The 26,334-nt window shown below is 45.1% G+C and overlaps 1 protein-coding gene across 4 annotated transcripts in view; it reads right to left on the bottom strand.

The window, feature by feature from the left end:
- nectin1b (nectin cell adhesion molecule 1b) overlaps window positions 1-26,334 on the bottom strand; it is a 241,141-nt gene that overhangs the window by 102,048 nt on the left and 112,759 nt on the right. For all 4 annotated transcript variants that reach the window (XM_037122980.1, XM_037123009.1, XM_037123000.1 and 1 more), the window contains 4 exons: window positions 10,960-11,331; window positions 9,039-9,338; window positions 7,641-7,758; window positions 1,429-1,580 (listed from right to left, as the gene is read on the bottom strand). In XM_037122980.1, coding sequence (XP_036978875.1) covers window positions 1,429-1,580; window positions 7,641-7,758; window positions 9,039-9,338; window positions 10,960-11,331 — 942 coding nt within the window. The remainder of the gene's footprint in view (window positions 1-1,428; window positions 1,581-7,640; window positions 7,759-9,038; window positions 9,339-10,959; window positions 11,332-26,334) is intronic.

The following is a 26,334-nucleotide window of genomic DNA, read 5'->3' on the forward strand; positions in this document are numbered from 1 at the left end:
TGTTCACCTCGCTCACTGTACGGAATTAGACAGACAAATGATGAGAATAAACACGGAGACTATGGGGACAATAGCAGTGCGGTTTGTTAATTTAAGCAATCAATGAAAAGCAGAAATAGAAAATGACTTTGGAGCCTTTGTTTTGCCTTTCCAAAGGGATACAGTACTTTACGCCAAACAGTACAATTTTCATTTCAGCAGGACTGCTCAGTACGAGCTGCTGCAGGGTGATTTCCTGACAGTAGATTACTTCCTCACTTCTTTTCCTGCCTAATAAATAAGGGTAGTTCAAGCTCCTTTTGAGATGTCTATTATCACTCCACTAGCCCTCCCTTACTTTGCATGGGCAGCTTCTCACAATGCAGGTACTGACATCACGTCCTTACAAAGCTGCTTTGTCCTGACCTTACCCAAACACACTGAATGAGAGGAAACAGAAAAGAAAAAAAAAGGAGGTATGCAATGATACAGTAAGGCACAGCTGTTCACTTCACACCAAGCACAGCGTTCCCAGAGACACAACATGAGTCAACATGCAAAGCAATGCAAGTTAGAACACCCCCGCTTCCCAGAAACCGAGCAGCGCAAAGAGTAAAGAAAAAAAAAAAAGTCTTTCCAGTCCGACCAGAGCAAAACTGTCACAGTCTCCCAATACCGCACACACACAGCTGCTCCCAATAGAAGGAGGTTCCCACATTTGTAGGGACATATAGCAAAGTCAGATCTGGTCTGTATATCGCAGCAAAGGGCTTTGAGTGCAAAATATGGTCTCCTATGGATGAGAACCACAGTGCGTGCTTGCCAACAATTTTGTGGAAGGCGAAGGGAACTGATTCAGTTTTGTTCAGCATTTTATTTTCCCCAGAAGACAAAGAGGAGACAAAAGAACGAGCGCAGAGCTTCAAGTACAAGAAAGACGCACACGGGCTGTTTTTCGGAGAAATGTGAGCATGATGCGAGCAAACTCTGATCAATACAGTACCCCCTCACCTCAAACCCCCATTTTCCTTCGTGTTATTTTAGGCGCCGATAATAGACCTGCTTTACACGGCTCCCACACACGGGATGCGTAACAGGGCCGGGTGGGAGGTGGCGGCGGCGGCTGTTGCGTTCTCACAATGTGTGTGCAGCTCTGATAGGCAAACACTAGGGGCTTTTTTTTTTCTCTTTTCCCCTTCATCTAACCTGCCACACGGTGCAGCAGGGAGCCGCACAGCCGGGGGAGGTGGGAACCGCTCGGGAAGCACACGGGCAATCTGCTACAATCAGCTGGTCTGTGAGAGCACATGGACACTGTGTGTTTATTCGGGTGGATGGGGGTCTGACGGGCCCGGGCAACATTTGCAGCGGGGTACTGTATTGACGCAAGCCATGCCGGAGTTACTGAAGAAGACAGAGAAACGGAAAGAACCGGCTTCATCAACCTACCCGTGATGTTGACGTCCACGATGCCCGTGCGAGTCCCGATGCCGTTGGTGGCGTCGCAGACGTACGTGCCGGCGAGGTCGTAGGTCACGGGCCCCTTGAAGAACAGAGTGTTGTTCTTGATCTCCACATTGCTGGGAAGGGAGCCGTTCAAGCTGTGGTGAGAGAAAGAGAGAGAGAGAGAGAGGCAATAATATAGACACCATAAAAAGGCAGAATTACACCAGACCACAGTAGGAGGAAAAAAAATAAAAAATCCTCTCTGAGGAACCGCAAAGCAATTCAAAGTGCATGAAAAATACAGTCTCCAGTGCCAAACAGACCTGGATGTGTGTGTTGGGCTGAGATAAATACCAGGAATATTTGACAGCGATATATTTCAGCCATCATCCATCAAGTGCAAACAAAATTATGAGGACAGGGAATCCCAGCAGGTCCAAACAGGTAAGACATAGCTGATGCCTGAGGACATAGGCTTCTTTGGCATGAGGAATACAAAACAGACAGTGGTGGGAGGAGGTAACGTGGGGGTGGGTGTGTTGGGGGGCACAACTACAGCACGGCTCACATGGCTGAAGTCAGAACTCGGGGGAGCTGTCAAGAAAAGGCAGCTGATCAAGTGATAAATGCAGAATCTACCAAAATGCCGGGCTGTCAATGAGAACCGGAGGCCGTCTCTCTTCCTGCCTGAGGTGTTTGTCTTCATGGTTGGCTATCTCTTCAGCGTCCGGACCCGCTCATGTTGTCCGATCAGGTCAGCACAGTTTGAGGTTGCAGATCATGAGCGCAAAAACAAAACAAAAAAAAAAAAAAAACACCCTCTGCTCTATTATCTGGACAACGATGTTACGTTTCATGACAATTAGCCTCTTCCTGTTAGCTTCCTTCCATCAGCTTTATCAGTATAAACGATCGATGCTGCCAAAAAATAAAAAAGACTCAGTGTATAAATTAATACACCATTTAATGAACCAAAACTTGAATTGTTAATCCCCCTATTGTTTACTTTTCCACTTATTTTATCTATTCATGTGTTCGCCCTGTATTATCTTCTCTTTGTCTCTTCGTGTATTGATCTCCGTAAATGTTCTTTTCCCCATTTCTTTGCGCCTTTTGCTCAGATCCACTCTCTACACTGATGCAGCTTTAAGTGGAGCCACAAACACGACTGCCATAATATTAATTTGCTCTCCGGTCTGATTGCGGTGGAGTGCTGGCTGACGGCGGCAGTTGTGGTTTCTTTCAAACCAAAAAAATGGCTGCGGCGGAGACTCTCCTGTCTCGCTCCTGGGCTCGCTCCCTGCAGACGAGACACTTTGAGATCCGCAGTTGTGCTAGAGCACTGAAAAACAATGTGATGCTCCATTTATTACAGCGAGTGACAAACAAAATGACATTACAGAGAGGCGACGAAATCAGGCCTCACGCTAACAATGGCCACGCATCAAGCACTTGAGCCTCACTAAACGTTTGTTCAACGAGGCTCTTCAGTGAGGCGGGGAACGACACAGCGACGAGCGGTTTGTTAATTATCATATCATAAAAAAGTCTGTTAAAGCAGCTGATCCGTACCCGCTGAGATTCATTTTATAGAGCTGATTTTCAGGATAGTCGTTGCAAAAAGCACAGAGAACTTTTTTTTTTTTCTTTTCTCAGCAATGAAGTGTGCATAGTTCAGAACAAAAGAAATAGCAAGAGCTACGGTCGACGTGTTTCTCAGAGGCCGCGATGGCGACGCGTTCGCTAAACAACCTTCGATACAGCATGTCACGATCCAATAATCAGTTACCTTGTGAGCCTCTATCAAATGCTGAGTTCTGCAAAGCCCAATTGATTTGCTGCAGAAATGAAAGGCTGGCAAACTGCGATTCACCACAGATTCTGCCGCCATGTCTGCATTTGTATGAGACATCAGAACGAGTGTGTGTGTGTGTGTGTGTGTGTGTGTGTGTGTGTGTGTTGAGCCTGAGGGGCAGCAAAATGAAAGGCTAACAAACAGCTTGAGAGCGGTGCAGAGTCTTTGGTGACTGGCTGGCCCTGCTCGTGTGCGTGCACGTACGCGATGCACGTGTACAGATGTGTGCGTGGACAGATGTGGGCGTGCGGGGGGTTCAGCGACGGGACTCAAAGACGCCGTAAATTGACGCACCATCTTGATTTGACTGTAGTCTGCATGTGGAGGCGGCTTTTTAAACGCAGGAAAAAAAAAAAAAACACTGTGCGTGTTTATTGTTATTACATTGTCAACTATAATCAGGTCCCACAATAAAGCAGTTCACACAGCAACAGGCAGCTGATTAGAAGAGATTAGAAAAATTCATTCAAAGGAGAAATTAAGACGTCTGTCTGGACTTCAAACTAACTGAATAAGTGGAAGACGTCATTTAATCAAAGATCCATCTGTTCTGCTGGTCTGAAAGTGTTCTGTCGTTCATCTTCAGCGCCGGCCGGGACGTCTCATCCCGTCTGAGGAGCCGCAGACGACAGGAAGTGCTTACGCTGAATAAGTGGGGCATCAGCCTCGATAGTCCCTGTGGTGGCAGGACTGGCTGCACTACATCCTGCAGCACTAACATTACTGTAGAACCAGGGTACCCAAATGTTTTTCCTTTGGAGGGGCCAAGACTGAAGTGCAATGGTGGGCCACAGGCCAAAAATCAAGCACCTATTGTACTGTACTCTACTGTAAGAGCCCCAAGCTCCCATAATTATCTGACTTCCTGTGCCAGGTGTAAGTCTGCCTGCCATGCAGATTAAAAAAAAATATATACATCATAAATAGAGATCTTAAAGAGCATTTTCACCTCATAATAAAGCTCCATAATTGTAATTATACATTTATTGCTATTTCTGACAGGCAATTTGAACCTTTGAGCCGTGGTCCTTCACAATAAACCCGACTGAAATATGATTTAAAGGGTCAATACATCTGTGATTTTCATCAAATGCTATTGAACAATCTACATATCAACATCGACAACACAATCACGCGTTCACTATAGAAATAAGTGAGCAACCAGGAGTCACGTGGCAGAATACAGTCATGATAGTACTGCCTTTTTTTTTTTTAATTTATGGGATTTCATATCTCTGAGTGACTGAAAAAAATGTACAACCGCGAGATGAAAATTGCTTTTCGGCACAAGAAAAGGAAAAAGAAGTATTGGTCTGAAATCTTAGCACACTGGTAATTGAGTTATTTGTGATAATAAACATCCCCCCCTCCGCTCACCGAGAAATTACTATGTTATGCACTTAAAACAGATTCAGCAAATGAGCATGGAGAGTTGAGAATGCCTTAAAAACAAACAGCAGAGTTCAAACAGGGTCTATTTCAGTTTCAGCTCCCACATTAACCCAGTTTAGGAATATCTGCGGCTTTATGATCTAACAGAGAAATCAAAGACGCTCGGATGCTTTCTTAAAGGATCGTATATACGAGCCAAGACTTTCTCCGCACTTCACACAGCACAAAGGGAAAGTGTGAAGAGTAACACAAATAAAGATGTTATTATTATATATTTTTTTAAATTTTACAAGCAAATACAATAATCCAAATAAATAAAAAAACTTAAAGATATCATCTCACAATAAATACTTGGTAGAATGTAATGAAGTATGGTACTTCTGGTTTACTGGAATATATATATATATATATATATATATATATATATATATATATATATATATATATATAGATATATATATATTCCATGCCACTTAATACCTTTTACTTTTTACTTAAGTGCATGTATTTAACAACATCAGTTAGTTTCACGATTCAGATTATTAATACAGAATGTAAATCAGCTAATTAATGTCATATCCACTGCAGCATTAAAGTGCTGAACACATGAATGCATCAGTAACTATAATCCGATAATGTAATCTACGCTTCTGAAGCCGACCACTGTGCTTAATGAATACTTTTACTTGTTGTACTTTAACTTGAAGGTGCAATACGCAAGAATTGGCCCGATGTCGTAGTGACCCTCTGAACAATCAGGGGCAGAAATATCAGGAAAGGATCCGCTAACTACAGCTGCTGTTAGCTAGTTAGCTCAGTGTGCTATGCAGCTAGTTGTCCTGGTAGCTGACCTCACCTGAACTAAGAGCTCTGTTACTGTGTTATTGTGCTTTGAGCTAACTTCCTGTTCGTCTCTCCACACCTCACTTGCATGACTCTATTTGTTTTTTCTTTGCTGTAGGTATTTGTAAGTTAAAGTTTTCACCGTGAGCAGTGGAATTGGTAGCTTTCCCCGTTCCGCTAGTGAGCAGGAGGAGACAGGACCGCCTCTTGCTGGTCTTCTCTGTTCTGATTGGATAAACTGTGCAGGGATACCACAAAATATTTTCTCTTTCATGCATAAGCCAAACACCAAACACTGTGAGTCGGTGATTACTGTTGGAATAATGAGCTAGTCAATGTATTTATTCGATTACAGCGGCTTTAATTTTTCAACGTTTTAAGCAAAAATTATTACATACTGCACCTTTAAGTGGGATTTTGAATTTCCACACTGTGGTTTTTGCTGCTTTGACTTAAAAGATCGGAGTCCTTCGCTCACCACTAGAAACACCGTAAACATTTGATTGTGCCTGGAAATAATGCGCATCTGTATCTAAGACATTAATATTTATTGGATTTGGGGCGACACCTCTCGTGTGCGCGTGTGTGTGTGTTTGTGGTTAAGTGTGACGCAATCCTGCCGGCCTGTTCCGGATCCTTCCGTCACAGCCTTGCGCTGACCTCCACAGCAGAGCCCAGGGGAACCTTCACAACAGATTTGGCATCTCATTTTCAGTGCAGCAATGGCCGTCCCCTCCTATCTGTCAGCACAGTGCCCTCGTCTTTCCAGATCACATCTCCTCACCCTCCTCCTCCTCCCCTCCTCCTCTCCCTATCTCCCTAAATCTCCCTTTGCTTAAAAAAAAAGGAAAAGAAAACCCAAACCCAGGTCAAATCTCCTCTATCTTCTCTGGCTGCTGTGTGTATATCAGTGTTTCTGCCCTGAGAGCTAAAGCTACCCAGAAGAAAAGGGAAGGAAACTCCCCATGCCTCATTAAAATCCAACAGTGGCCTGTAGAGTAGATACAATGAGGGCACAATGGTCTATTAATCCACATCCACTCAAGTCCAGTGACATATTTCTCAACTCAGCCTTCACTGAGCAATTACAGAACAAATTGCTACATTTATCTCTCAATTTTACCGTATAATACTTTCATTTAAAACGGTGATACGCTCAGGAAATAAAAGTTACTTTGTATTCAAAGAGCCGCGGCGACTTTTCTTTTTTTTTTCTCGTCTTGTCTTAAATTTGCATCTGACATCAAAATGCAGTTTGATCAGCGCAAATTACAGCGAGCAACTCTGCATTCTTGTTGTTTTCCCTCCACGTCTTGGTGCTTCTGCTCGAAACCCGCATCATTTCTGCACGACCAGCTTTCATGTCATTACTCAAAGCAGATCAAACCTCGGGATTATTTGTCGATTCCCGGAGGCCTCGAAACATGCTTGTATCTCTTCTCGCTCGTGTATTTGCAGCGATAGTCTCTGAGGCGGAACCACTGATGTCAGCCCCGCGGTGCGCCGGCCTAATCCACGGGCTCCTACTCCCGCTTTCAGCCTTCAGTCCTCTGTATGTCGGGGACAGACCGCTGCCTTCTGTGCCCTCCAGAGAAACCCAACGGCACTAACAACAAGGCTTTCTTACCTCCTCTACCTGCATGCTGGTCCTCAGACTTCAAAGCAAAAAAAAAAAACAAACAAACCCAAAAGCAAAGCAAATGCTGCTCTGTTTGCGTTTATCTCCCAGTATCTGCAACCATCAGGCAGATAGGGGGTGTGTGCTGCTGCTGTAATAGGCCCATTGTGCTCTGCCGCGGGTCCAAGTCTTATCTTCATTACACATTTCATAAACAAACATATAAACAGAGACACATTTCTGGAGAGGACGAGGGAAGCTGGTGTGTGTGGTTTTTTTAATCTTTGTAGATCACTTCCATGCGTACGCCTTGAAACAAATGTTGTAAAAGAGCGGCCTCCGTTCAATGAGGCCATTCTATAAAATCGCCTTCCTGCACTGAAGCAAAAAACATCTTGTATTTTCTCGGTCAGAAACCCAACGATAGAGAAATAACACGTAGCATTCGCTGACTCGTCTTCTCAGCCTCGAGGGGTGTTTTTTTGTCGGGGGTTTAGGCAGACTCACAGTTTCCACTGGTAGATGGTGACAGGGGGGTTAGCATCGGCCCTGCAGGTCAGCTGAACATTGGGACGGTTCAGGTACCAGTTTCCATCAAAGCCCTCGATTTTCACCTCAGGTTCATCTGCAAGGGAAGAAAGCCGCAGTCAGTACATCACTCCAACACATATTTCAGAATCACCATACTGAACCTCTGCTGAAGCAAGTCAGCTACTGCAAAAAAATACATTTCACACTTTTAAATATGCTCTCAACGTGTAAAAATACTCTAATATGCATCTGACTTTTTGCAGGAAAAAGTATAATTACCGCATTAAAATGGCAACTTTTCCACCTCCTTCATCAGAAATTCTAGAATATATAAAAATGCTAATATCTTTCCTTTCACGAGTTTAAATGCTCTGACTCTCAGCCTGTGTGCACCGCAGGCTTCACGTGTCAACAGCTTTAACAGTTCCTCTTCACGTTACTTTAAATTTGGTTATTAAGGAGGGCTGTACAGAATGTCATTTAATTTTTACTGTCACATTTCATGACATCGTCACTCTAAAAGATGAAAAACAGAATCCCTGAACAGTTCGAATGAAGTGATTTACCGGATTAAATGATGTGTCTAGCAAATGCAGAGACACATTATATGATCATTTCGTTTGCCGTAATAGCTCAAATAAACGTTTGTTATCGCGGTTACATAAATGTAATATACGGTGCTGTTAGACTGCTGCGTTAATACAGCGAGCAGCGAGTGAGACAGCTTCCTGACAGCACTGAACATGTTGCTTTTTGAAATGCTAGGTGACAACAGTGAGTTCTCCAAGTACTGTTCTTCATACTTCCACTCCACTACTGCTGTAAAGTGCAAATATTGAACTACTGAACCTTCAGACAAAAGAAAAAAAAAAACAACAAAAAACAAAACGGTGATTCCAATAATGGCAGATGATCTGCTGCATGGTGCAGTAAATGCAAACGCTTGATACTTTAGATTTTAGCATTATACAGTATAATGTTATAATCAAATCAACATAAAAGCAGTAAACTCCTTCATGCTTTCTGCACAATATGCTTCAGCATTGTTTGACTTTTTCCTCAATAAATCTTTGAGATGTTACGTGAAATACGTGTTTGAGAAAATCAGATGTTTCTCAGTGCGAGGGTCCGGTGCATATCCAGCTGCTCATTCTCTTTCTCATCTCTCACCTTTGATCGACTGAATGCGTCTCTGAGCTGCGTTTGCAGGAGGGCCCTGTTTACTGTAAACTGTGGCGACCGGTTTCCTCTTGCACGGGCAAACAACTTTTTGCAGCATGAGAAGTGAAAACAAGTTCCAACCAAGCTGCTTACTTGGAACCCGAATGGTAAGAATAAAAACAACAGAGCCTTAATGTGGCAGCAGTTCCTTACACTGCACGTTGAGCACCACGCTGTCGGTGATCTTCTCATTCCGGTACGACACGATGCACGTCAGCTTCTGTTTGTGGGTCTCGCGGCTCGGCACCACCACGTAGTTGCTCCGTACCGTCACCGTCCCGTTTTGGTTGCGGGTCTCCTGGAAAGTGGCTTCGCCCTTCAACCTGGTGTCCCACTTGATCACGCTCGGGGGCTTCCCGTTGGCCGATACGCAAGTGGCGACGGTCATCTTGCGTTTCTGGGCCCTGGCCACGATCGTGGGTGTTGTCAAGGTCATACGTGTCATCGGCCGAGCTGCAGAGGAGAAAAGATGATTAGTGAACTGTAAGTAATAAAAGCTCATTAAACAGACATCTTCCATCTCTTTCAACTGCCTAATTTCATTGACTTCACCTACAGTCGGCGCTGAAGTAAATTAAACTGCAGGGACGGGAGATGAAAACAGTGATGTTTCTCAAATCAAGCAAAGTTTCGCTTCTCTCCCTCCTCAAAGCCGAGGCGGTCGTCAAAGCTCTCACAGATGTAGAACCCACTTGCCTACCCAGATGCACAGTCATCCAATTTCGAATCCTTTGTGAGTTGCCAATTAGCAATCTACCCTGTGGAACATCAAAAGGCAGGCTCGAGCTCGAGCGAATGCACAACTGAGTGAGATAGGCCATGAAGAGGCCTCTTTGAACGCTGCCGGTTGGTTATCAGCACACAGGTTCCTGGTGCTCGCTGAGCCGCAGAAGCCTAAAAAGACCTCGGAGCCTCAGTGACACAAAATGGGGACTCAGAGCTGACAAGACGCTCGGCATCAGGGACTACTTAAGCCAAGTGCTTTTTTTTTCCCCTTTTCCTGGGACTAAATGGAAAACACACCAACACTTAATTTCTAATTAGATCTTTAATCAGAGTCAGCCCACAACCTTTTCAAAGCTGCCTCTTTCCAAGATAAACTACGTCTCAGCCACCGCTTCTTTACTGCCACCAGATGAGATTATTCAAGACAAATTACACACTCCCGAAGTGGCCTTATTGATTTACGTCTCACCTGCCATTTTTATTGACTGCTCTCTGCAGCAGTTTCCTTTCATAGAGGCCATACGGGCCAATCTGGAGTTGGTGTTAAAGGACACGCCACCCCAATCATCACATCGTGAACCAGTCAGAAACGCTTTTCACTTCATGGCCGAACATGAGTTCTAGAGGTTCTCTGCGGAGTGAGAGCCTCGTGGACTCAAGCATGACGTGATGGTTGGCGGTGCCGTTTAACCAATCACAGGCCGGGGGTTTGAACTGTAAACAGCGGTGGTGGGAGCAGCAGCTACAGCAAACAGAGACCATCTGGTTTCAGGTGCTCGACAGGAACTCAAACCTACTTTACAACAAAGCCTGTGGCAATGTAACCCTGGAGGAGCAGAGCGTGTTTTCTGTTAGACTTTCACTAAAAATAAAGATGTCTGTTTGGACTCTACGCTAGCCAATTCACCGATTTACTGCTTAAATGATGTTAATACGCAGAATCTGATGGTTTTCTTGGCTCAACAGAGACTTGATTCACTGCAGCACTTCTGCATCGTTTCACATTTTGGGAACTGAAAATGTCATCAATTCAGTTTTGGAAACTGCTTTTGAAAAGGTCGAGCTTTTAAAGTTTGTAAATTCCTGCTTCAACGAGGCAGAAATTAGTTTGAGTCAAAAAATACATTTCAAAAACCTGTACTGTATGTGCAGCTGTTGTTTCCATGGAGATAAATCTGACCTAGATAAAGAAGACGCAAACAAATGGCATGACAACCAGAAGGAAATAGGATTTACATCTGCACAGGGGGCCTCGGTTTTAGCATTAACTTCTGAAATTACACATGCTGTGGATTCAAACGGAATAAATAAATCACAGATAATCCTGCAAACTGCCCATGTTGCTTACCGAACACAGTGAGGTTGACCATGTTCTCCCGGTTTCCCGCGGGAAAGGTGGTGTACTCGCAGATGTAGGCGGCCTCGTCGGACAGCTGCAGGTTGGAGAACACGATGGTGGTGTCCTCCAGCGAGGGGGTGCGGTGACGAACCGCCGCCTGCTTGAAGCTCACCCGCTCCTTGAAGGGCGACAGGACGGACACGCCGAGCGCTGGGTTGGCGATGGCTACGTTCTGTTTGGTGCCGTTGAGGAGCTTCTGCCAGGTGACCTGAGAGATCTTCACCGGCGGGTTGCTGTTGCTGAAAATGCAGCGCAGTTCCACTTGTGAACCCACGAAGCCAGACTTACTGGAGTCCATCTGCACCATCTGTCCGGTGCCACCTGAGAGTTGCAGAAAAGAGAGGAGGGCAAAAAAGATTTAATTACGATTAACAAATGTCCGAGGCCAAACAAAGCTCCCGGTCAATAGCAAGTACATGCGCTGAAAGGCAAGGAGTCAATTCAGTCTGGTAGGTAGTACATGCACGCACAGCACTCGCAGTCAAACTCATGGATTCAGCAGCGCTCTCCAGCTGTCCTACACCACTAAAGTCTGCTCCCCATACATCAGCCCAAAGAGTTGCTACACGCCCATGGTTGCGTGCAAAAGCTTGAGGGGGAGTTATTAACATAATGGGCACATCTATACAACCCTGTCTTTGTCCACGAGGGTACTGTTTCTGATGAGATGGAAGGGCCGAGCGAGAACCAATGCATCACTAATGAATGAGTACAAGGGCAGCAGAGTTGAAGCCAAGTCAACCTCTGCTGTTCTCCCCTCCACCTACCCAGCAACACACCGGCTAGCCCATTGGGATTTTAATTACTTCTTTTACTCACAAATACTTCAATGAGTGCCTGGAGCTCCTATTAAAAGAAACAAGTCCAGGCTAAGCACTCAAACAATGAGAACACACACATTAGCTGTATAAAAAAAACAAACAAAAAAAACAGTGATTACGCCCCTCTCTGTACCGTCTGAGCCCGAGAGGCGTCTGGTGGCAAAAAAAATAAAACCTGTAAACCTCCTGCGGTGCTGTCTAATTCCTGGAATGAGCCGTCCCCTTCAGCTCGATTTTTAGTCGGCGCCCAGAACAATTAACTGATTAACACAAAACCATCCGACAATGACGATCAATTAATCACTTAAGTCAATTTCATAAACATTCGCTCCTTCCAGATTCTCAGAGGGGGAGACGGCTTGCTCCAGTTCTACGTCACTGTGAACGGAGCATCTCTGGGTTCTGGTCAGACAACACAGACGATATAAAGACCAGAGCTGTTTCACACGGTGACAACAATCATCTCATGATAATTCTGACATAATTAGACTGTGATTTGATTCACATTTGGTCGGGATGATCATTTCTGGATTGACAGTTTTCATATCCACTAACACTGGCATATTTTTTTTTCACACCTGGAGGCACCTCCGCCTGTTTTGTCACACATTTTGGATATTGCACTTCGCCATATTGTGATTTGACAATATTTGAATTAGTTTTGCAGGCTGATTACATTTTTCACTGTTCTATGACACTTGATGGACTAAATTGTGACTTGATTCATCAAAAACTATCTACAACACTTCACTCTTTTTATCACTCTTCTTTGTGCCCTTAAATCTGAGTCTTAAGTAACAACAACAGCTTTCAGTTCCAGCTGATCTGGGGTCTGTCATGACTCAAGTCTGAACAGATGTGTCACTGAGCTGCTGCAGGCCACCTGCATCCTGTTGTCTTCCAACTCATCTCTGTTATCTTAGCCTCTGATTTATACTCCTTTCCAGGTGAAGTCTGATGATGTCCCATTTCCTGGTCCGACAACCCCTGGCTGGGCCTGTATTTACAACCAGCCACGGCTATAATTATCTCCTATGGATAGGCGAGGACCCGCAGGAAGAAAGACTGAAATTCCTCCGTTAATCACACTGGGCTCATAAAGCCACCAGTGAATCAAGTCATAAACAGAGAGGAAATATGTTGTGGCCTCAAGTGGAGGACACACACACACACACACACACACACACACACACACACACACACACACACGGCACAAACAGAGTGGCTCTTTAACACTGAGTAACTGCATCAAAATGATGGATAATCGCTGCATTCAGAGATAAAGTCTCCACGGGGGGCTTTAAAAAGTGTAAGAATACATGAGAGAGAGATCCATTTATGTATCCACCCACTGAACATAATATCTGATGTAGTCTATCTCCAGCTATCACAGGCTGTGAGCCTGCATCGTGTCAAACCTTCTAAGCAGCGGCAGCAACTGTTTGCTCTTATACAAACGGTAGGTAGTCGTCTGAAGGACACCGGGGCACAATACCAGCAAGAAGACGAGGAAACAGTTGGCGCAGACTTCGGCTAAAAGAAAATCAAGATGAACAATGTACTTTTCTTTCCATCTTTCATGGCGGGCGCTCGACTCTCGGGTTGAATGGCTCATGCGGGGAAAGCAGCGCATTACGAGAGAAAGGCAATTTCTATCCATTGTTATGTTCTTTCGCTCAAGTACAGCCGCCGCTGCCTGACATCGAATCATATAAAAAAACAAAGTGACAACCTTTTTGAAGTTACTGAGTGCACATCATCTTTCATTTCCGTCTGGCCACATCAGCAAGACTCTCTCTCTATCGAGATTTAAACTTGGGGGATTTGACGATGACAGATTGATTTACTAATACAGTTTGACAGCGAGGACTGGCAACCTTGTCATCCGTGCCTTGAGAAACACCTGTGTCCTTGTGCACCTCGGGGCACTGCTTAACTCCATTTTATCACAGCTTAGATTACCAGGTGTGGCAGCTATAGTATGATATTTTTTTTTCGAAATAGCAAACACAATTTACTGTGTGACAACACCAGTTAAAGTTTAATCTTAAATTGGAAGTGGGGTGGGGGGGATGTGTGTGCTGTAAAAACTCATAAATATCTACCTGGCCAGGCGTCGCCCACTTGAATGCTAAAACAGTGGAGGCTGTGTGGAGAGCTGCAGCCCCCCCTCAGTCTCTCTGGCTCTGCCCTTCCTCTTTGGAGTCTGATGCGACTCACTCTGATTGAACCAAATAAACAGCAGCTCATGCAAAATGGAAACCAGAGGAATAGGCATAATTACAGCCGCAGAGCCCAAATCCCCTCCGTGAAGGACCAGGGGCGCCCGTGGGGACCCCTTTCACTCAAGGGCTGGGAGAGTCCTTGGCTATAGAGCTGTAATTACAGAGTACACCGCAGAGTGGCAAAGCCATTGAACAGCAGAGCTGCATACATGCAAGAGGCACTAAGAAGGTAGATTTTGTGGGGGGTTACGGGAGCCAGTGGTGCAGGAACACAGAGGGGAAACTGGGGAAGAAGGAAATAAAAGATAGGCAAAGTAGTGGAGAGGCAGAGAGGCAGAGGGAGACAAAGAGGGAGGAGGAGCTTTCGGGAGATTTGTAGGTGTGCTGCCGGTTTGATTCTGGACGCTGCTGTTGCTACTTGTGCTGCTGCTGCTTTGTTCTAACACTGACAAGAGGGTGACTGGGGGGACAGTCATGCTCTAATACACCTGAGGCTACACACACACCCTGCCTTGAGAGTTGCCAGTAAAATAACAAAAAAAAAAAAAAAACAGAAGAGGAGCTCTATTTCTAGAGGGAAAACAGAAACAAACAAAGCAGAAAGTATGCTCAAGATGGTAGAAATAAACCAAAAAAAAAGTCAAAACAAAAACAAGAGGGGCTTGGTTCAGACCAGGTGAGCTGACTCGGATCAAGGGGGACATAAGGGGGACTATTGAAACAGCTGCTGTGCCGTCTGGCCCCGCGCTGATAGCATGAGGCGCAATGAGGCCTCGACGCAGAGCGCCGCACCAAACGTTCAACTGTAGTAAGATCTGTTCGGTCAGGCAAGCAAGTGAAAGCATGTGCTTCGTGCCGTTTGCATATGGCGTGTCGGGCACTGTGTGAGGCGCGCTGCAGCAGATAGCAGCCCTCAGTCAGATGATGGACAACATCCAGGAACCTACAGAGCTGCGGGACAGAGAGTTTGTATCATAAATGCTGAATGTGTTTAAATCAATCAGACGTTTTATTACCCGCGTGGGGCAAAACAAACAGAGATATGAAGGAAGGAGGCTCGGTTCTGTTCTGTAACCAATCAAAAATGAATGAGAAACATGACATTAACATTTCATATTTGTTTTGTGTCTCCGCAGAAGAGACAGAACAAAAGCAAATTAAAGTTTTTTTTTTTTTTTTGTTTTTTTTTCTAACACTCGTACATCTGTTCGTCCCCAGATATTCGCCGGCACAATGTAAAACCAGATCTTGCTCTACATATAAAACAATAACAACTCCATAAAACCCTGAATTGAAAACCAGCCTAGGAAGCGTCTTTCCATAAAACAACTGCTGCTTGGCAGCTCATCTCACAGTGGATATGTAGCACTATTGTCTTTTTTTGGTCTTAGCTGAACTGGCCAAAAACCAACAATACTCTCAAAGACAATTACTGGCTCGTTTAGCAGCGCTCGGTCCACACTCATCCAACCAGAATCCGTTTGTGCCTGAGTCAAATAAAGTTCAGAATTATTCACCTCTGGCTGCTGCAATGTGAGCAAGGCAAAGATTAAATAGGACTCAATGCATATTTTAGAGGAGGCACTCATTAATGTCTGCTATTTAAAGCCGCACCAGGCAACTTGGCGCGCTGTCGGTCCCAAACGGCAGCAAAGACGTCGCCGTTTGAAGTTTGGAAAACTTTAAAAACCCAGAAAATGTGTAATGTGATGTCATTAAACTGCACCCTTCCTCGGCCCTAAATGTCGTCTTCTCGGTGGCTTTTAGGGGTGGAGGGACTGAAACAGTTTCCATTCTCACCAGGCTGCAGAGAGGGGGAGAGATTAACTGCTACACTAACATCTAAATCGGGCAAATAGGTCAAATATACGACATCTCCGTTTGTGGGGATCACTCTGCGACTGGAGCGGGCGTATTTTGGTGTGAACTTCTTGCCAGGAGCAGTTTTTTAGAGCTTATCCCATGACGACACATCATCTCCTCCTGCTCGAGACGCTTTGCCTGCTCCATTGTTACTTAAGTGGGATGCTGATAGATAAAACATGGCCTGAGCCATTCGGGATAATGACTGTTTAATGTTGTCCCAGTTCCCACGGCGATGGCACAGGCCTCTGCGCTCCCACTGTTCACGGGCCACACATGGGGTGTTTAGGGGGGATCCAAAGCCTTCCCTCTCTCAGCCCACCCATTAGCTGCATTAGCTAGTTTACTCCCCCGGTGGAACAATCTTCTTTTTTTTTTTTTTGTGAGTCATTGTTTTTAAGCTCAACCGGTGGCATTTTGATTGTGTTATCAACAGAAAGAAGTGCTTTTTTTTTTTTTTTTTTCCCAAAATGCTTTTTAAATGAAATGGTGGCATCGCTCTTGGGAATAACTGGGAGCTATCTCACAGCGCTGAGGGGCTCTAATACATCCGGATAGGGTAATTCATTTAGCGGGAGCTGCCATCGTCTGTGTTTTATGTCGCTTTTTCCGTTGACCACGGGCCATTCAGCATTTTGAGAAGGAGCAGTGTGTGTCAGAGAATTTGTTTTAATCTACACTCAGACACTATTTGATGGTGCTTCAGCCGGGTCTCTTGGGTAAACAGTGGTGTACCTGCCAAAGCAGCTCTCTTTACCCTCTGCCTCCCCGAGCAAACATTCGACTGCAGAGGGAAGCGAAGCCTCGGCCGGAACAGATGGCTAGTAGACCTGTTCCTAATTTTCCACTATCTGGTTCAAATTGGAAATAGTTTTTTGTACAACGCGCTCGCTCGTTGAGGACTGCATAACATCTGCTGCACTGTAAATGTTAATGATTATCAGGAATATTTATTATGTTAGTCAGCTTCCCCAATCTGGGATTTCTCCCATGAAAGGCGCTGTACATTTCCCTTTTAACCGTTCCCTATGGCGGTTTGTTTTCAGGAAGGGGGGGAAACGTAACGGCCGAACGCCTCGGCACAGTAGCCCTGTGTTTTCCACCGGGGGGGTTGTAAAAACTATAACTTGCGGTGGACCGCACGCACCGATTCTCACCTAATGTGGCTGCATCCATCGTTTCTGAGGCAACGCGAGGTTCAGAGCACGAGCCCACGCACACGCGGCCCCCTTGAGCTGCTTTAAGGCGTTTCAAATGTCAAGGGATGCATCAGTTCGCCTGAAACTGAGCTTCTCATCTTATTTCAGCGGGGATAATGATTCATGCTCGAATGAAAGACTGGGAGAACGCAGCCACTCCATTTTGTTATCATACCATTTCAAAGAACCGAACACAGATGACACGCTGGAGTGTGTCATGCCCCGTTTTGCGAGCCTCTTACTATCATCTACGGTTTTTAATATATACAGCGTGTAACAGCGCCTGTGGATATCCTGTAATTAATGCCTTTTTTTCTCTTTTTTTTATTCTGGTCTAATAGAAAAATATGCTGGAAGTAATCTGGGATTTCAGTTGTCTTTGACCGCGGCAATGGCAAATAAAAGCAGGGCCAAAAATAAGGCTTTTGCCCTAGAGAGAAAGGGGGAGGAAAAAAGAGAGCTAGAGGAGGAGGAGAAAGAGAGAGAGAGAGAGAGAGAGAGTGCACGGCATATATAGAGTGTAAACACAGCATCAGAGAGCTCTGACCCTCCTCCCTCCCCCTGCAGCTTAACTAAACAAGGCCACCGCGGTTTCGGTTCCACGACACAAAATAAACAGCCCTGACGTTACCTGACCAGACGGCGAGATGACATCACCCGCGCTGATACTGATACCAGATAGCGAGCGACTGTCAGCAAACAAAAGGCCGGTCACAAGCAAAGGAGGAGGGAGATCTCTGCCTGGTAAATGAGTGACTGTAAGCGTCACAGTTGTGCTTGTTTAACTGAAACTGAGGGAGCAGATCCAGGTACAGCCGGTGTCAAAGGGTGGTATCGTTACAAATGAACTGCTGCGGTGTAAGAGCAAAAAAACAGCTTAATAATAATAATAATACGCTTTATCAGACAGATGTCAAGCCGAGACGCTGGGGAGCACTTACACAGGCCAGACAATTAGTCAACAAAGCATCTCATCCCTCCAGAATGGGCTCAGCCTACACGCTGATGTGCACGGGTTGTTTTTTTTTTCAATAATGCAAAAGTTACCCTGGGCCTTCACAAGAGAGCAGCTGTTGGATGTCTTAATAGGAAAGAGCTGATCAATAAATAAAAAGGGGGCCAAGGGCGCGCTACAAAGTGATGCATTATGGTCTCAGACGGGCCGCGCCCCGTCAGCTGCAGGTATAGGGCCAGGAGCACAGTAGGGAGTTAATGGGGTGGGGTGGGGGTTACGTAAATGTGATGCAGAGGATTTTGGGGAGTTATGGGAGAGGGTAAGCAGCGAGAGTGGCATGTAGCGGGTCAGACATGGTGAGCAGATTAGAGCACTCAGGATATTAAAGTGGGGGCGAGACGATGCTGCCGTCAACACACCTCGCGTGGAAATCTCGGCATTAGCAGCGGGTGTCACGGAGGCTACGTTCACATGTCTCCTGACACGTCACGGTACAATAACATGGCTGCCGGAGCACGGTACCGCTCATGGGGTTAGGTTGCATCGTGGGTAAGGTTCAGAGAGGTTCATACCCGAATTCTTTTTAATGGAACAGCACGAGGAAATTAAATTGGATGTACATTAATTTGACATTTAAAGGTGGGCTGAGGTTCCCCCGTGCTCACCTGCTGCTGAGGGAATCAAATGTAAGCATACGAAGTGCAGATGTACAGACCGTGTCTAAATGGGAACCCAAGACCCTGTTAAAGATCTCACAAGAGGGATCATTTTAACCCAAACCCTGATCTTTCCCCTCGTCCTGACCGAGTCAGACACATCTGAAGCCCGTCTACCTCAACAGTGTGAGGATACGTCACTCACATCGTTTGATGTATTTTGGACTCGGCAAAACGAAAAGCAGCTTGAAGAAATTATTTTTGGCTTTGACATTTTCTACACTCTCAAAAAAATAAAAAAAAAGAAGAAGAAGAAGAAAATCATCTCTCAGTCAACAGAATAATTGGGAATAAAATGAATACTTTTGTCGCAGCCCTTAATTATTGCTGCTTGCTCGCTTAGCTGGCATGATTCAGCGTGAGTGCTCCGTTCTTCAACCACCAACATCTGCAGTGAATATGCATGAAGACAATGAAGCACACGGGATTATCTATGGGACGTATAGGATGGAGGAGGGGGGGGTGAGTCTGCACCGCTGCAGCACCCTATACCTCTGCTAGGCACTCAGCAAATACAGCATGAAACCCACATAGAGTCCTGCCAAAAAGTGCTGAGAAAGAGTCTGGCCCTGGACAACCATGCATGACAAATCCTTCTCTCACACCATCTGTTCCATTGTCCGCAAGTAAAGATAAGTCTTGCATCGAGCGCAAACACTGAATACTTCCATGTGATAATGCCGAGCACTTGTGTCGGATACGTAGTGAAACACGAAGAATTCAAAAATCAAACGGGTGAATAACGGATGATCAATTATTTGGCTGCACGTAAGGAGAGGAACGGACATGCGATGCTCAGTGAGAACACATTGGATGGATGTGAATCCATACAGCCAGTGCAAGGTGACCTTTAAAAATACTCAGTGAGAGCAGAAAATATCGTTTTTGGCATCTGACCTGTGTTGACCTTTACCTGTGGAGTTTCCCCCCCCTTTTTTTTGACAAAGGCCAGCTGATATCTCGCAGGTTTTAGAGGAGGGTGGAAGCCTTCAGGGGACAAACAGGTCCAGTATAAGTATAGTGGGAGGCACTGGTGCATGACCAGCAGCTTATTAAACCAAGAAAATGGAGCGCGCAATCAATATTTGATAAGACTCACTTTTGATTTTTTTCAGACATTTCCACTCTACATTATATTGAAATGGCCTCCATAGATTTCTTGAAAGAAATTAATGCCGTCGATATCATGAATTTTTAACGATGTGTGGAGAGAAACAGCAGAAGTGGCTGTCATCAAAGTGCATCTCTAATTGTGGTTGGGACATAAACAGGACAGCAGGGGCTATGTGCACACAGCTCTGCTTGTTGGTGTGTCGCACGGAGCTATTTTCCCCCAGCATTGCTTGCAAGGGCCATTTATATCGCAGACCCATTAACATATAGGAGAGGGAATTCACACTCCAGCTGGAGTGGGCAGTGGGCTGGAGCCCCAGTCTGCTATCAATTAACAAGCACACTTAGTATGTGTCTGAGTCATGACCATCATGGGACTCTGACAAATGCTGTGCATTTGCTCAAAACAAGTGCTGTCACAATAGCAAATGTTTAGCTGATCACCAGCTCCTGTTTCACATCTGACAACATCGCATGCAAGCTGAGAGCAATAAAATGAACTCACCCCCAGCATCAGCCTAATACTGTAACGAGCCAGTCAGCTGCGCACGTGTATGAGGAATTAAGTACAAATAAACACGATTATGAATTTTGCCCTGCAGTCACATCATTTAGGCATGGATTAGTCTCCTGTTTCCACCACAGGAGGAATGATGTGCACAGTTACTTAAGCTGATAAAGTTAGATATGCTACACTTATTTTAGCCTTGAACATGTTATCTTATCTTGTTATTTAAATCATTTTTCACATTGGTATGACATGGACATATTTAACAGGCACTCCTTGCTGCAGTTTAAGTGAAACACTCGCTGCCTGCTCACCAGAAGTGTTTTTTTTTGTTCGGGATTATTTTGCCCTGAAATCTCTAAACTGGCTTCACGAGGAGCCTGACAGACATGACGGCCGAAGCATCAACATGACGCGTAAACAAATAGAAAAAAAAAGATTGATGCTAACATGTGGCGGAGATGCTACATGGGAAACGTGCAAGCATTTCAGCATAAATGTTGGATTGTGGCCTTTGCCAAACGATCCTTTTTCATGTGTGTTTCAATCATAAACCTCTGAAATCCAGCGGTTCTCGGCAGAACTCCGAGACCAGGGCTGAACCATTTCCTAAACCACGACCACAGCCTATCTTTCCAAGGCGAGCACGGCTCCATGTTCCACATACATATAACCGTTGGAATGCTCACCACATCTCAGGACCATGTTCATATTCTGCTGCATGTGCTTTCCAGCTGTGTGAGAGTATTGTCTTTCCCATCAGCTGCCGAGCTCCAGCGTATACGGTACTTTCTCACAGCTCCGTATGCTTCATACTCCATAAGTGCCTTTCAAGCTCTGCACTGTGTGGGATACATATGAAATATCTCTCCTTATGCATCATTCTGACACCACATCCATCCCCCTGTAACGACTGCTGTATGTCTACTTGTCAGCAGCAAAAAAAAAAAGAACAATGTTAAATTGAGCTACTTTTAAAGACTTAATCGTATCAGAGGGAGCAATTTTCTAGATTGTTGTTTTTCCGGGCATCTTTCATTTTTCATATTGTGACATTACTTCTGATGGGGAACATATGAAATAACAGCACTCAGATGTATGCACGGTTTTCAGCCGGCCTTTTCAAAAGAAAAGCAACTGGCATGGAGACATAAGTGAGGAGCCACAAAGCCACAGCAAGGGGAAGGGAACGGCCTGAAAGCTGAGTCGGGTGGTATGAGTTACTCCAGTCTCTCCGCTGGTCGTTAGATGTCTAACAATGTGTATTGACACAGAGACCCAGGACACCGAAAACCTTTTGGTGCATTCTCAAAGATGCACCGGGCGAGAAAAAACAGAGCGGGCACTTCTGAAATGCGACTGGAAAGGGAAAGAATGGGAGCGGTAATCAATCGGCAGAATCAAAATGACTGAAATGACTCGGGGTTTCTCTCAGTTTCATCTAAAAACATCACAGTGGGTGGGCCGTGGGCTTGGAGAATAAATAAAAGTCAGGAAATGAAGTCAGAGCTTCCTTTTTTCTTCCTTTTTTTCTTTCTCAGTGTAGCTGCTGAATGTCGAGCAGTGGGATTCTACACATTGAGCAGAAGGTGTTGAATACAACTGAGCCCAGTTTACCAGCCACAGCACCGACGATCACTTGCATACATCAACGTTTAAGTTTAAACGTTAATACTAAGTCGCATCCGGATAAGTGGAACAATGGTGACGAGGGCTGCCGGTGATGGAGATAATCGTGCAGTTCAGTGCAATTTCAGCGCAGGCCAAATTGTAACTGTGCGACTGCTGTGTGACTGCCTCACTGACAGCTTGTGCTATTAACTGCAATCAAACCGGCGCCGTAATTACCCCGCGTGTTAAGAGATATTCTGTAGTTAAACTTCACAGCGTGCCAGCTCGGACTCGAAAATGCAGAAGGATGCGCGGTAAAAATGAGGCGGCGAGAACGGCGTCGGGCACAGGCTCTTTGATTGAAACAAAAGTATAGCTGACAAACCCTGATAGTGTATTACTATTGATCACAAGCAGGGAAAGTGAAGCAGGCAGTCACAAGGGAGATTCAACAACTCAATTAGGCCATATTGAAATCCCTGTCACTCACTCAACCGGCGGAGAAATGCTGCGCTTTTTTTTTGGGGGGGGGGAGAGGAAAGTCTGATTAGCATGCCGGGCTCGAACAAGGCGAGGGAACGGGCTCTAAGCGATGGAGCGGAAGTCGACCCAGAGGTTTTTTTTCTGTAGCCACAAACAAACTTCATCCCAGGTGGACTCACTCTCGTGAACGCCCCCACACTTTGACATTAATAACCTTTGAAATGTGCTGACAAGAGTTTAGACTGCTGCTGTAGCTGGGCTCAGAGACACCGAGGTGCAGCCCGGTGGGAGCCCGGGCTGCACGCCGCATGTACAGGCTCTCTCCTCGGGGCTGCAGGACTATTATTTGGAGCTCTCACCCTCGCGTTGGCCTCCTTCACTGTGTCTATACAGCGGGGCTGCTCATTGTTTGACAGGATTGACAAGCTCCCTGGCAGAGCTGATTAAAAGCTTTAAGGTCAGAGAAGTGGGACAGATATCGAGCGAACACCTGTCTCCTCACTGCGAGCCAGTCCCCTACTGGGCGTGGCGCAGGATCAATGGCTCCATTAAGACTCAACGTGGACTCTTTTTTTTTCTTTCTTTTTTTTCCTGACAGTGCTGCTTTGGCTTGCAAAGAACCTTTCACCTGGCTCTTCCTCTTTCTTTCTTTTTTTTTATTTACTTCAATTGAAGCCTTATCTGAGAGGGGGAAGTGTTGTTCTCAGCAGGAGAGGATCATGTTTCTATTCAGCAAGGGGCACGAGCTAACGCCCCCAAAAAAACAAGCCAAAAAAACATCCAGAATCAAATGTAGAGCGACAAGCACACGCTGCAATGTATTTATTTCTTTCCAGCTTCAGACTTAATTTCATCATGGATTTCCACATCCTGGTAAAAATAACTTTGAAGGCCCGGCTGCCCAGTGAAGATTTGCCAAAGGATTATAGATCATTAAAGAGATGTTTGAAGTTCGCTTGAAGCCTCTCCAAATAAGTTACCCCGAATCACAGACTTTATGGTGTCTGGGCCACACGTAGTCTCTCTCTCTCTCTCTCTCTCTCCATCACTGTGACCAGTTTTTCTTTTTCTTGTGAGTGAGGGTCTCGCAAAAACCGCAAGAGCCGGTCACGCTCTCTGGAGTCATAATCCAGAAATAGACATTTCAATTTACCTCAGCCTGACTTTTGGACGATAGTGCATTAAGATACCTGCTCCCGTGGATACCTTACCGATTTCATCCCCTTCTGGTAGGCTTTCCACTCACAGCTTCACAGAGGAGAAAATGTTCTTCTTCTGACATCGTATCGCACAATAAATCTATAAAAATGAAACCTAATACTATAGCTTTAGCCATGGGATAAGACTTCAAGGGGATGGGTGACTTTCACCAAGAAGATATCTGGAACCGTGTCCCGCACACACCACTCATCACTACTTTCATCTCTGGAGCGCTTCCATTTTTCACAGCCTTCTGGATCCCTCCCCACACACACACACACACACACACACACACACACACACACACACACACACACACACACACACACACACACACACACACACACACACACACACACACACACACACACACACACCTAACTGGTCTGTCTCAATATGATTCAGTGGCTGAGCACAGAGGCACATTGTGCTACAGTTTTTTTTTTCTTTTTTTCTTTTTTTATCACATTAATATCACAGTTTGTAATCTTGTTTCTGTTTGTGCTGTGAGAAAATAAAGTAGCTGACAAAACTGACTGCTGTTAATAAAGGCACCGTTTGAAGACGCCTGCCAGACGAGCGCTATCAAAGTGTCGCGCTCGCTTATTTTCACATTTCTCATCCGTCCCACTGAAGGGAATCGTTGCTCCTACGCTCTTATGTCGTCAACGTGTCGTTTTCTTCGCTAATGAGTGCGAATCTCGCAATGAAAATGTTCAACGGGTTCAATTAAAAAAAAAAAAAAAGATGAAATTACGATGAAACACTCCGATGACTGGCTGCAGTGGGTGACTACAAAGACACCCTCACCATTTGAGGTCGTGTACGGACTGGTTAATGACTCGCCACACCAAACAGCCAACCGTTGCTCTGGAGAAGTGTTTCATCACCTTCCGTTTCCACATTTAGATGTCTGATGGAGACGCAGCCCAACAGTGAGGTGAAAGGAGCGAGTTCACACTCCTCCAGTGGTGTTTTTCGAGGAGGTGTGACGCCGGGCCTTCGCAGGAGGAAGAGGGGTAAAGGTGCTGCTGAGGTGTTAGGTCACATCTACATTTGCAGCTGCTCTTTGGCGGCCCCCCTTCCTCATGTGTGCAACCCCCCCTCACCCCCAATTTCGTTATAAGACTTGGCTTTCAAGCCAAAGTCAGACAGACAGGAGGGAGGACGTGATGCAATGTCCTGAAGCGACGGGACCACAGACTCGAAAAATCTTTGAAATTGGTGGGAGATTTTTTTTTTGTATAAAACTTGTAATTTGAATCAAGTGTGCAACACTGACTCAACTGTGTGATACCTGACTGAACTGACCTCACTGTACAATAATCATCTCACTGTCACCACGGCACAACTCTGTGCAATATTTCAATCCAACCAATTCTGCTTTTTTTTTTTTTTTTTTTGCCAATACCACATGCAATTATTCTCCTATCTTATCGGCTCCACGCGACTATTCAACTGTGCAATTACCCTGACACACTGTGGCATGTGAATTATTCTCAATCATCACCTTATTCAGCAGTGCTCAATACCATCTACAATGTAGTTAAAGTGCAGAATGAGACATATACATACATATTTCAATACATACGCAGCTGTCATACATCGTGGCTTCATGCACATTCAAGGTCTTTATTATCACACATTTTCTTGTTGTATTATTTATTCTCTTTTCAATATATTCTCTAACTTCTCTATGTCTTTACATTTCTATTCTATGAAAAGCAATGCAACGTAACTCAGCCTCTCCCTCTGGGATCAATTAAGTATTGAAACTCTGGTCTCGTAAAAGGTATTTAAAGCTTTCAGATCACTGTGACGTCAAAATGAGTTACTGTTATTAAAGCTGCTGTCTTTACAGCTGGAAACTAGCCTCTCCACAATTGTTGGCTCATTTTACAATGCAATGCACCGTCCCTGAGAAATAACCCAAATTAATGAATAAAAACAAATTAATAAAAACAAAATATAACGATTTCCTGTTCTACTATTTTGGCATTTTGGAAAACGTGTGAATAAAACAAACCAAAAAAGGCAAATGATGTGTTTTGTGATTAATACAACCATCAAACGTGTGGATTATCGGCTACCAGTGGAAATTAGAACAATGAGATGTAAATGGCTTCTCATTAGTTAAGGATCACCCCCTCTACCCGGCAGCGTGGAAATTTTCACTGACACCTGGGGAACACTTAGTGCCATCAGGATTATAAATGCCAGTGTTTTCAGTCATTAAGTGTGTGTTGCAGACAAATGGTAGCAGCTTGGGTGGGAATTTCTCATTTTCACCGTGCCCTTCACTGATTGCAAGTGTAACCTGTGAAACCACGCACGCTCACCTGCAATCCCAGCCTCGCCGAGCAGAGCAGCTGGAGAACGAGCAGGAGCGGGCCGAGCGCCGGTGTCTTCGGCAAATTGGCAAAAACGGCATGTGTGCGTTCGAGTTGTGCTGCGGTACACACACACACACACGAGACACACACACACAAGTGTTGTGAATGGATGCTGGAATAAGGCTCGACATATGGGCTAAAGCAGGCCGGAGCAAAATAAAGGGCAGCGAGCTGTGACAGGTGTATTCCTCGCGGGCATAATCCTGTGTTCAATCTTGTTTAACGTTATTTATAATT

This window comes from Acanthopagrus latus, chromosome 2 (genome assembly GCF_904848185.1).
Source record: "Acanthopagrus latus isolate v.2019 chromosome 2, fAcaLat1.1, whole genome shotgun sequence".
Classification (NCBI taxonomy): domain Eukaryota; kingdom Metazoa; phylum Chordata; class Actinopteri; order Spariformes; family Sparidae; genus Acanthopagrus; species Acanthopagrus latus.